This window comes from Pteronotus mesoamericanus, unplaced genomic scaffold (genome assembly GCF_021234165.1).
Source record: "Pteronotus mesoamericanus isolate MK-2021 breed Mesoamerican mustached bat unplaced genomic scaffold, CSHL_Meso_final contig_50, whole genome shotgun sequence".
Taxonomy (NCBI): Eukaryota; Metazoa; Chordata; class Mammalia; order Chiroptera; family Mormoopidae; genus Pteronotus; species Pteronotus mesoamericanus.
Genome location: NW_026555186.1, coordinates 43,151,976 through 43,165,046, shown reverse-complemented (window position 1 = coordinate 43,165,046; position 13,071 = coordinate 43,151,976). Strand labels below are relative to the sequence as shown.

The 13,071-nt window shown below is 34.2% G+C and overlaps 1 protein-coding gene across 3 annotated transcripts in view; it reads left to right on the top strand.

Annotated features, from left to right (window-relative positions):
* The window catches only part of MCTP1 (multiple C2 and transmembrane domain containing 1), a 457,836-nt gene that overhangs the window by 298,496 nt on the left and 146,269 nt on the right, over positions 1-13,071 (top strand). For 2 of the 3 annotated variants that reach the window (XM_054578606.1, XM_054578605.1), the window contains 5 exons: positions 4,078-4,180; positions 5,924-6,026; positions 6,353-6,454; positions 6,835-6,909; positions 8,886-9,005. In XM_054578606.1, the coding sequence (XP_054434581.1) occupies positions 4,078-4,180; positions 5,924-6,026; positions 6,353-6,454; positions 6,835-6,909; positions 8,886-9,005 (503 nt within the window). The remainder of the gene's footprint in view (positions 1-4,077; positions 4,181-5,923; positions 6,027-6,352; positions 6,455-6,834; positions 6,910-8,885; positions 9,006-13,071) is intronic. The other variant, XM_054578607.1, reaches the window with a different exon arrangement.

The following is a 13,071-nucleotide window of genomic DNA, read 5'->3' as shown; positions in this document are numbered from 1 at the left end:
CCATTTTTATTTTTCTTCATAGTACTTACCGCCTTCTAAAATACTCTAAAATGTTATTCATTGTCTATCCTCTTTCTCAATGTAAATTCCATGAATTCAAGGTTGTTGTTTTCATTGTTTTATTCACTTCTATCTCCTCAACACATAGAACACTGCTTGGTACATGATAAGTAATAAGTATTTGCTGAATGAATGGATTTGTGGTAAAAACATTAGCCAGTTCTTCCTTGTGTGGCCCAACTACTAAGATATGACATAGTTTTAGCAAAGGTCTTGTCTAGTGGCTTGCATTGGAATATATTTCATTGAAGGGAACATGGACCACAGGGGTAGAGCAAGGGCTCCGGAGGTTGGATAGACCTGGGTTTAAATAGCAGCTCCACTACCTACATATCCCAGTCTCCGTTTTCTCATCTATAAAATGGGGATAGTAAAAGTTCCTTTTTCATACAGTAGTCATAAAATCTTCAAGCAAATGAACATAAAATATAATGTTGGGCTTATAATGATACAAAATTCAGTAAATGTTTACAATTAGTATAATAATAAGTATTATAATTGCCCTTTATTTGCTAATTTCTTGTAAAATATTTTACAAATGTTTACTGTTTTTCACTAGGAGATTTAACTCAAGGTAGGAATTGTTTCCTGTTATTTTTATACTTTTAAGCACATTTTGATGTTTTAAATATTTCTGCTTGAAAAGACATTACTTAAAGTTGTCACTAATTGATGCTCTACTTGTGTGACAGACACTCTGCTAGTTCTATTGTAAGAATTATCTCTGCTAGGGACCATTATAGTCACTATGTTTTACAGAAGGGAACAGCCCAGGACCGTGGAGTGAGTGTTCAATCCCAGTTTGCTCAGCCTCCAAAATTTAGGCCTTTTCCCCCAGGCCACTGATCTCTCACTCTAACTCCAGTGCTTTACCCATTGCTCTTGGAAGTACATGGAGTAGTTGAGGATTTGAAAGGTGTGGTATAGCTCAAGTAAGATGGAAAAGATTTTGAGATAGGAGATGAAGCTGAACGACTATATCCCATGCCATACAACATGGATTTTAACCTATAAACTCTGGGAAGACATCAAAGGTGTTAAACTTGAGAATAAGGTTTCAGAGAAGTGTAAAATGGCACAATTTTCAAGGACTGGTTCATGTCACTGAGCACAATTCGGTCTTTTAATACAATTCTAAGCACATTAAGAATAATGGGTTTTAGATTGGGAAAAATCAGTATAAATTAAAGCCATGTTAAATAGGAGTTTGGTCTACCTTAGGCAAAGGCTCTTTCTTAAAAAATGTAAGTACCATTACATTTTACACAGTATCTAATAACATGGTCTCTTAAAAATTATATTGCCTACCCATTTCAAGTTATAAGGTAAGTGCAGATAGGACAATATTTTTTGATAACGATAGTATGGCATTGGAATTTAAAATAGCAAAATGACTGACAACTGGCTTCAGAAGGTGTTCAAACTGTTATTTTGGTCTCTAGTGCTTTAATACCTTTATCCCAATAGTAAAGAGTGACTGAGAGAGTTAAGTAATGTAATGATAGGTGACTAATTTTGGTTTTCCCTAGGAATGGCCTTATGAAATAATCAGCTAAGAAAATCTGAATAGCCACTGCCTCATGGGCATAGGGTTTGTTAAATGCATTAGTTTCTTAACCAGATACATAAAGTGTTAAACATTAAAAATGGATTTTGTTTCTTTAAGATCTTTGAGCCAATCATTGACTCAAGATTTCTTTTTGTCAGCAAATAAAAATACACTAACAAAGAAGGTTATGATTTAAGAGCTTTTCCATGGAGTTAATTTTTTAAAATGGAAACTTTTCATACAATTGAATAGAATTCCTGTGAAAAAATCAAATAAAGATTTTCATCCTCTGCTTGTAGATGTGTAAAGTACCTCCTCCCTACCCACCCACCCCCACCCCCATCCTGATATTGGTCTCTGGAGTTAGTATGTTTTTCCTGTAGGAGAGATTGTACAGTTTTGACTGAATCTATTGCACATTGTTGATCACTTAAGGGCAAGTGAAACCAACTCAGTTGAAACAGACTAGTAATTGAAGTAAAGCAAGTGAAAATGGGGCAACAAAAATACCAAAACCTACTACCTTTATATAGTCTTTTTTTTACCGAATTAAGATTCAGATGGCTGTGTGAGAAAAATTAAAAGGTAGTCCACGGAAGAGTGTGAGAGTTACACTTATCTTTTAAGTATGTGCTTCCAAAGCTAATCATTTAATCTAAAGTCTTGTCTAAAGTGAAAGTGATTTAGTTACTCTTTTGACAAGGAATTCTATTATAAATATGGCTTTAATTTTCTCTCTCATTGTTATAGTAGATATTTTTATTTCTCCAGCACTTCTATAAACTACTTGGGGTTGTGGTTTATATTCTCTGTTCTTTTGCTTGTGTCATAGTGCACAGCACAAAGCTAGATGGAAAGAAGATACTTAATACGAGCCTTAAGAAAAAGGTTTTAAGAACTGTTTGAATGGAATTTTTATGCTTGTACGTGAATTATATGGGAGAAAAATTGTTTATGTGACAAATAAAACTTATTACAATGTGTTTAATAAACAAAATATCTTTTTTATGGACTATTTTCCATGGTGTGTGAGTTGTAAGTGTGGATGATAGCAGGTAGGGCAAGAAGAATGAAGGTGGTAAGAAAGGATAACACACATCCTAAGCCACCAGTTAATTTGCACCAGATCTAGAAGACTTTCCAGTCCTCTATTCTTTATTGAAAATTGTTCCCAAGACCAAATTTTAAGAAGACTACCATCATGTTAAATTATGCAATTATCCTGTGGTATATGAGACCACTGAACTAACACACACATATTAAATCTCTCTTTTAATATAAAATTAATAAATTAAATTAAAGGTGAGTCAAAGTTTGTACAGCTCATTTTAAGAACTACAATATAGAAAGTAAATACACTGCTGTGTGAGAATACATAGCTTATCTGTCACTGATAGCTAATGAATTCTTTCCCTATTAAAATTTAATTGAAAATCTTCAATGATATTTAAGCTTTCACAGAAGTGTAAACTACTGTGACTATAATTCACAATGCATTTAAAACAATTATTCTTTATCATTAAAGTTAATAATATGCACATTAACCTCTTATGTAGTCTAAATCAATATTGCAGTTTAAAAGATATGACCTCTGGACAGCTTTGTCTAAATATTGATTTCATTGTCATTTGTATAAGGTATCAAACAAATTACAGGCTGCACTAATATCATTAATGCTGCCCCCATAGAGCCTCTGACTTTATGGGTTCTTATAATACAGGACATGACATTACAAAATATTGAGGACATCACAAAATATACTTGCTGAATGGACGAGATTTGCCTACGGAAGAACAGAGTTGCTGTAAACAGATAACTGGCAGATCCTTTACTCTCAGTAGGCAAAAATAAAAGACTTGCTCTTTAACATGCAGATTGTTTGTTGAGGTTAAGTTTCAAATGACAGATTTTTTTTTCTGCCTCAGAGTTTCTAATTTACCTTCTTGTGATGTCTTAGATATTTCACAAGACAATCTTAAGTCAGATTAAAATGTTGTAACTCTGCCATATAGCAGTTTTCCCCAAATCAACCTGTTTAAAAATTTCTGTTACAAGCTACTAGCCAGAGGAGTTGGAAAATGTATGGATAGAAGTGAAGAGCCTGACCCTTTCGAATGGTCGCTATAGAATTAAATAAAAACGGCCTCAGGGATGGACATGTATCACATTTTCCCTCATAATTAGCAGTTAAATTATTTTTTGTAAAAAACTGCAAACTGAAATATCAGCTGTATAATTTTCATTCTTTTACTTTTTTTCTGGTTCTATATTTCAATGAATCACAGTGATTAACATCATCCCATTGCAGCTAACTTTATTTTATTCTGATGTTGTTTAAAACATTTTTTAATTGTACTTCATTTTTTTATTTTTATCAAATTTTTTAACAAGAGATGTGGTCATAATTATGAATCTCTGAGCTGTGGGTGCTATTTATACTAAAAATATTCCCCCCAAATCTCTTGTAGGTAAAAGTGACCCATTTTGTGTAGTTGAACTGAACAATGATAGGCTGCTAACACATACCGTCTATAAAAATCTCAATCCTGAGTGGAACAAAGTCTTCACATTGTAAGTAGTAATTACCTAGAGCTCATTTCAAAAATGGTGCTAAATGACATTTACTTTTGAGATTTTGTGTGTGCATTTATTCTTAACTGATTAACAGCTCAGTGCATCTGGGCTGCCTTTGCCAGGAACAGTGAATATCATAATTGCAATATCTTCCTATAGTGAATCCTGGGGAAAGGCCAAGCCATTTTTCTGTGTTTTCACAGATATTTTTTTTAAACTGTACTTTCTATATGATTTGTCTAAGGATTCTGCTCCCATTAACTGAATTGCCATACTGCTTCTTCCTTTTATACCTTCTATTGAAATTCTCCTCAATTGCATTGACACCAAGCAAGACAAAGCTCTATTTGTTCCATTGCTCAAATCACCAAACAATCCAGTCTCCAATTCGGCAGATGCTTTAGTTTTGGTTTGTTGCATTTTAGCACAATAAGAATATTAAGTATTGTCCTAGTTACCCAAACACACTATGAGTTAATTTTTCTTTTGTTTTAAAAAAGTTTATAAACCATTTTGATCATATGTTGTAAAAGCTGCAAATGCTACACTATAGTATCACCTAAGGTCATTTTTTTGTTGTTGTTTTTGTTTTTTTTTAACTGGGCTTTAGTTATGAACTCTAAACAAGGGAAAACTCCAAACAGAAGTACTTCTTAAAAGTATTCTCATGTAGTTTTTTGGTATTTGAAAAACTTCTGAATGTCATATTAATTTCTTATAATGTCTCTGCTTAAGAGCCAGTAACTAATCAAATTTAATTATCTGACCAATTTATCTTTAAAGAATTCCACATTTTTATAAAAGATGAAAGCCCTGGTCAGGAGACTTGCACTCCTAAGACGGTTGTGGAGAATGTTTTTCTCTGGAATGCATAATTGAATGAATAGGTTTGATTATTATCAAAGCCATTAATTGATTGTGCCCCGATAAAGCCTCTTCTCACATGTGGTTGCAGTAATGAATATATTCACTTTTTGTCTTTTCTTAATTTGTGTTTTCTTGGTAAACTGTTTGATCAAAGAAAAAATGCTGTAGACAGTTGGGGCTTATTTTTCCAGAAACAAAAATATGAGGAGCTTGCATAGTTCTTTATTAACATATGTTGTCTTTGGAACATAATGGAACACTACCTACTTTCTAAATCCTAAGGTGGTACAGTAGCTATCAATGTTACATTTTCCCTATTCTGTTTTCTGTTTTAGTTAATTTTTACTATAAACCCAACAGAAATAAGTCAATGTTTTCATGACAGCTATAAACAAAAAGATGTCCTATTATAATAAAAAACAAAATTATATGAAATAAACTGTGACTCTTGCTAATATCAAACCTGGTGATGTTTTACATGGGGTAATAGGAACAATAGGAATTATTGTGATAGTGAGAAGAAGGAAAAGTTTAAAAAATATCAGGGCCACTTATTGGTGGTTTGTTTTATACAATAATTTATTCTGTACCCATCCAGATGGAAAGTTACATTTCATTAAAAAGTGATAACTTGAAATATCGATGGTGTTCACAGTTCCAGATAATAGAAACATCACTGTGATCTACCTAAGGTGCATTGTGGGAAATTTTGTCAGATACCAGGCTACCTTGTGTTTGTGTGTATGCAAATAGCATTCATAAACACACACACACACACACCAGCTGGAGCTATCTAAATTTTCAAAAGCATTTTTATTCTTGTTCTCTACTGATGAAGTCTTTATTTTTTTCTTACATATATTTATGATGCAGCAACATTAAAGATATCCATTCAGTTCTTGAAGTGACAGTTTATGATGAAGATCGAGATCGAAGTGCTGACTTTCTGGGCAAAGTTGCTATACCATTGCTGTCTGTAAGTTTTATTCACCTGATACACTGCTCTGTGTTGCTTTTGCTCAAGGAAAAAAAATCCTTAGCTCTATATCTGTCATTTCTCAACCAAGGTCTGTAATAAGAACACTAAAAATTTTAACATACTCAATTCACGGCCATGTTGAATCCCATGATAGTTAATTTTTCCTGACAGACTTGATCCTGGTAATGAACAGGTACTTGTCAGAATTGCCACAGTTGTTTTGGGTTCTCTGTCAGTTTCAGCAGCTGGGGGTCAAAGGTCACCGAGGGAGTGTATTCAGTGGAGACCGTGAGACAGACGGCTGTCATGTCCTTTTCCCGCAGATTCAAAATGGTGAACAGAAAGCCTACGTCTTGAAAAACAAGCAGCTGACAGGGCCAACAAAGGGGGTCATCTATCTTGAAATAGATGTGATTTTTAATGCTGTAAGTCTTAACTTTGGCTTTTTTGTACTGCTAAAGAGTTCAGTTTCATGAAAGCTTTTGTTCCTGATTTGTAGAGAATTTCTGTCATTCCTCATTTTCTCTAAACCTTGATGTATCCTGGAGAATACGCTTCTGCCACTGCCTGGCACACCCACACTTTCTGTTATAGTTGGCGGCTGCCGCTGCGGCTGAACTCCAGCCGCTGCCTGCCTGCCTAAGAAATGGAAGTGCATGCATGTGCCACTGTATACATTTATATTTTATGAGCACAGCAGCCAGGACTTTGAAACTTTAGAAATTATTGCAAATTGAACTGCATGAAAAACTTGTAAACATTTGTAATATATTAATCCATAACAGACACATATGTTGATGTATAGGTGAAAGCCAGCTTACGAACATTAATACCCAAAGAACAGAAGTACATTGAAGAGGAAAACAGACTCTCTAAACAGGTAAAAAGCAAGGAAAGATTAATCCCTCTGGGAAGACCTGATTATATCTGTAAAACATTCAGATACACTTTGGAGGTGTGGAGGGGGGGAAGACTATGAAATTTTTGATCATCTGCTCGTGTGAAATGGCTCTTGCTTTTATTCTTTCTTTTTCTCTCTTCCCTTCCTTTCCTTAAGTGATCAAACAAGGACAATACCAAACTAATAAATTGAATGGGGGTGGTCAAAAAGGAAAGGGGATACTGTAGATGTTGCACAGAATGGATATGTATTCATGCGTTAGCAAAAGAATGATCATTTTGAACATAAAATACAATTTGATTGCCATGGAATGTGTAAATGAGAACACCAAAAGCTGAGGTTCAAATATTTGTCCAGACCACCCACAGGTATGATGCAGGTGTGTGTAAAGCGAGCCCAGCACAAAGCTCTTCCCTCTAATCCACAAGAGAGGGGGCTCCATCTTTTAAGGGAAACCTTCTTAATGAGATTTTGACTATGATCTTTTCGAAGTGAACTTTTATTGACATTTTCAGGCTAAGAAAATAGAAAATCAGGAACTCTGATTTTTCTTTCATGGAGAAATTTTAAATTAGGCTTGATAGCTGGTAATTAGACTGATAGTTTTAAATTAGGTTTGAATCAAGTTAAGAAAGAATACTAAGCAACCCCTTTAAAAATGTTTACTTCTAATTAACACAGCTAAAATAAAATGTATTTGATCTATGTATAAAGTTTACAGAGCACATTTGTGTGTATAAAAATATTTAATAATTTTCCTACCATTAGAAGACTGATTTTTATTTTTAATCCAGTCAATTGATCATAAACAGTGGAATCTTGGATTGTTTAGAGACAGTGTTTGAGTTACAAATACAGTATCTATCTAAATAGAAATACAGATTACATTTTTCTGCAATTAGAGATAAAATTAATAAAAGTAGCTCTTAAAGGAAATGATCAGGGGCCAAGAAGGAAAGTGAGTAGGGAGACTCTTAAATTTGACTGAAAGGAATTTGAATTTGAGTAACCTGTTAAAACTAATATGCATGTACTTGCCTCTATATTTACACATACATAGTTTTTCCATATGATCTCAGTAAACTGTGCATTGCTGCTTCCTTAAAATACCAGATCAGCATTAAAGTATATTTGGAAGGAACACAATATTAACCTGCAAACATATCATTCTAATTATTAACATAGCTGTAACTAATTTTTTGAACATCATCTAGTTCTTTGTATAGTTATAGTCGTGCCTTAGTTTTAAATTTAAAATTTAAGTTATATCAATACCCATATACCTTTTTTAGTAAAGATCTTGTAAAGCACAGGGTTACCATAATTTTTCCCTGACTCCAGAATTATGACAAAATATAGGTTAAATTTATTCTGGGAAAGAGAAAGGTAGAGATAGAGAGAGGGGGAGGGAAAGAAAGAGAAAATGAGCATATAATAGTAAGAAAGGAAGAATCCTACTAAAATGATAGAAAAAAAATGTTTTCTATAATGAAGTAGTAATTGGCAGATTTTTCTCTAAGGCCCTAAATAAAAACATTCCAAGTTGTCCATTTCACTTTGAAATAGCTTAAAATTAAAACATTAAAGAATCTTTAAAACCTTAGTAAGATTTAAGGGTCAAAATATATTTAAGGTTTGTAATATGTAAGTAGCAGAAAATGTTATTAATCCTTTGGAGATTTTTTATTTCTTTTCAACGAGGTAGTCTAACATACCTGGTAGTATTATTTAAAGAATATATTTAGCTAAGAAATTGCTCTTATAATTCAGTTTCTTCTACTTTCTCCAGAGATACTTCTCTTCCTTTACCTCATGAGCCAAATTGCTTGGTATATTCTTATAACTTTATCAACTTTCTGAATCCTTTTTCAATCACAGTAAGCTTGAAGAATTTTGCGGTGTATCTGATGGTTTTTAGTCCTGAAAATTCTAATAATATTTTATCTTTATTACAGCTGCTACTAAGAAACTTTATCAGAACGAAGCGCTGTGTCATGGTGCTTGTAAATGCTGCATACTACGTTAATAGTTGCTTTGATTGGGACTCACCCCCAAGGAGCCTTGCTGCTTTTGTGGTATGATCATACCGTTATACTTACATTGTTATTCATTAAATTCAGTAATCAGAGCTGCGTGTTTCTGTGGCTATAGTAACAGTTATGTTGATGTGGCCGTTTTAAAACTCCTATTTTAAGACTTGACTGGACAGATTTGCCGTGGGCAGAACCTGATGGATCGTTCAAGGTCTGAGTCCAAGAATACCACCCCCCCAGACTTCCGGAACACAAACATCTCTGCCAATGTATAATTTTCTCCGTGACAGCTAAAAAGTACAATTTTATATATTGCATAATCCCAAATCCCAATAGCAGAGCCAAGAAAAGTCCTTAGTGTTAAAAAAAAGTTATAATCTTGACCATCCTCATTTTACTTGTATTCATTCTATAGATATTTTTTCAAAATATGGAAATCACTGACAGTAGAATGCTAGTTGGTAATACTTTAATATGTGGATCAATTGGAAGTAGATGTGACCTATTTAAGCAGCATTTTATTATTTCTGAGATTTCCAGTTTTTAAAAAGGCACAAGTGAGAATTTGATAGATCCAAATAGCCCTCTAACAATGTTCATCTTGTAGCCTTTTACTTTGGTTATTTAAAAACTGCTGATGAGACCAACTTGCAAAGCTAGAAAATCCGAAAGAATATTCTCCTCTGAGCTTTAGCTGGAATTTTCTGCTTTCACATTATTTTTGCTTATTCAGGATTTCAGTTTGAAATTTAAGTGGAGTCCTTTTGAAATCCTTTATTTTATTGTCACATTTGTTAGAAAATGAGTACCTGATGCTTTCTTATAGTTGCCAGTTTAGCAGAATATGACTTTATTATGGGGGTTTACAAGAAGAGCCTTAATTATAGTAACAAATCAATGTTTTAGTATTACTATTCAAATGAGTGTGTGCACATCTGTTTAGTACTTTGAGCTCTGTCCTCCTCTCAGGCCTTGTATGGGATTTTCGTTAATGTCTGAGCACATAGAACAAAGAGTGTATATGTCCCATTATGTTCTAAGTTACCAGAAAGTTAGGCAGCCTGCTTCCCATAGGCATGTTGTTGTCTCCTTAAAGAAAGAGATTGTCATCATCACTAAGTTTTAGAAAGGAAACTCTGCCTCTTTCAATATTCTTTTATTTAGTTCTTTCACATATCAAGTACTTTGGGGGTGGGGGGAACTGTTAAGCAAACTTTGTTATGATTTTTCACTATCATAGAGGCACTTTGATGTTAATAAGGAAAAAATTATATTGAGTTTCTTTGTATATTTTATGCCATTACATCCAAGTTCCATGGTGCCTTATCACAGTCACAATAATATTCTACCAAAAAGATTATGCTGCCATCTTTGATTGACTCCTTCCAAAGTCATTTCCCACAGCTGTTTGCGAAATTTGAAAGCAAAGAAATCTACATAATTATATAATTTGTTCAGGAACAGGCATGTTTAAAATTTTAGCATTACATTGTGTTTTGTAAGTCTTTATAAAATTTATATGGCTTCTAGATGTCACTCATGTAAAGTGAATTCAAGATGGCAGAGTTTGTTTAAATTTTCTTTCCAATTAGAAGAAAGTCACACGCTGAAATTCTGAGAAACTTAGGTACATGTACATGATAATACTTGAGTGATTTCACTGTAAGAGGATCAAAGCTCACTAGGTAAGAAATGCAATATCTCTGTTAACTGGTGGTCGGTTCCTGACAGACTCAGTCCTGTGAAACAAGCTGAATGCAAGATGCTTGCAACAAAGGGAGGAGGACACAATAAAAGGGGGGGTAAAGGACTGCTGACACCAGTGGTCACAAAGAGACCACGAACTAATACGCGAACACACATTACGAGTACTTTTGAGAAGAAGCAATAATCCTAAGTGTTTTGTTGAGAAAAAAGTGCTGAATTACATTCTATTGAATGTGATGAAAACAATGAATGATAAAACCAAGCTTCACTTAGCTAGAACTGAATTGAGAGTTCCATGAAAACGGGGACCCTGCCTTTTTCACGGATACTCCAGCATCACCTACAGAGCGTCTACCATCCAGGAGGCTCCAATACAAATGTCTCTCTAAACCAATCAACCAACTAGTGAACCTATCTGGAAATTTTTCTTATGTGGAGAAACTTTTCATTCAATGATACCAGATAAATAAGTGTTTGTGCTCATAAAACTGGTTACTAAATGATAATAGATGTAGCTTAATGCTGTTGTAGCAATTTTCCCTAAACCTTCCATTTATATTCTAAACTATTTTATAATCTATCAACCATTTATTTTAACCTCAGATTAAATTCTGATACAAAGAGATTTTTATATAATAATAGTAACTAACACTTATTAAGCACTCATGTGCCAGGGAACTGTTTTTTGGGGGGACACTAATGCCTTCTTGCATTAGTGAGTTTAATATTCCCAACAACCTTACTATGAGGTAAACACTACTATTTTCCAATATATAGAGGAAGAAACTCAGGCACAGAAAAGTACAGTACCTTGGCCAAAGTCACACAGCAGATATTATTTCCTTTCTAAAAGAAATTTAAGTATGTATTGTGTAATTTTAACAATCAGAAGGAAAAGTCTATTGTAGGATTTTTTTTATCTTATTGATATTAAATGATGTGAGTATTTAAAAACAAAGCATTTCAAATATATAATTGCATACCCAGAGCCTTTTTAGGCTGGTTTATTGAAAAGAACTGCTTTCCATTAGGAGAAGAGTATGAGCAGTACCCCATTGTTACAAACATATTGTTCCCATCATTCCCTGTGGCTGGATCATGGGTCTATTATTATAATATCGGTTCCACTTGGCCCACTTTTTCATAAATGCAGCTGCCTCATGGAGCATGTGCATTTGTACCATTATGCAGCTTGGTTTTAGGTCCAGATCAGTAAACTTTATAACAGTTAAGTGCCTTTTTTTCTATTCTGTTTTATTTTTCTCTTCTAATTTACCACCACAAAGTACATGTAAAATAAAGGAATCAAAATGGGAAAAGTAACTTCTTGTCCTAACATCAAGTAAAGCGGAGAGAACGAGAAATGCAGGGTTAGAGCTGCTCCGGCCTCTCCCGCAGGAGAGCTCTGTGCTGCGGGGAAGATTCAAAGCTGACTGCCAATGCTAGAAGCTGAAATCGCCTAGAAGGTGATGGATAGAATATAAGTGAACATGTTCCTGGGAATGTCTATGTTTTTGTGCCATGAATTAGGTTTTTAGATTTTGCTATGAATATTGTATGCCTGAGAGCGAGCACAGACGGATGTGGTGCAGAAGGCGCTGCTTGCCTATTGGAATCATCTATTTGTAGACGTGGAAATGTCTCATAAATTGGGCCTAATTTTCATCAGGCTCTTGACCAGACATTTGTGTTCTTATGGATGTCAGTGGGTACAACACGGGGGGAAAAGGAGTGCACACTCTCTCTTTCTCTTCAGTACTGTCATTTCTCACTGTAATGAGCGCAAAAATAATTGGACAACTGAGCTATCAGTAAAAGGACACACTTCAGTGTGCGTCAAAGAATTATTTTACAGGACAAACTTTAATCTTTAAATGTGATTGTAGATAATTTGTGGTACCATCTGTCCATTTGGAATTGTTTTAGCCTTTTCTGTCGTTATACAGTAAGTGCCTCTGTGTTTAACATTAACATTTGATATTTTACACATTTAATTTCTGTTCTGCTGTGTGGTCCTTAGGGAATGGAGTGCTAGTGCTACATGAGAGAGACAAAGTATTGATCAGTTAACATTTCAGCTACATTTATGTATGTCGCAAAATTAATGAAAATGCCAGACAAAAATGTCAGAGTGCACAAAAAGGTAGAATTTAAATTTGGTAGTTTAATGAAAAGTTTAAGATGTGCATTATCAAAAATGTCCTCTTGCCTTTAAAGTACAATTCCTAACAGAGTAACTACAGAGAGACGCATATTTTACTTAGAGGAACAATGAACATGAATTATGAAGGGATGTCAACTCCTCAAAATACCTTGTGCTCCAAAACGGCATGTTTGAAGGCTGAGCTGTTACTCATAAAATACATTTGTTTCTGTTCATATCTGAGGGCTGCTGGCTTTG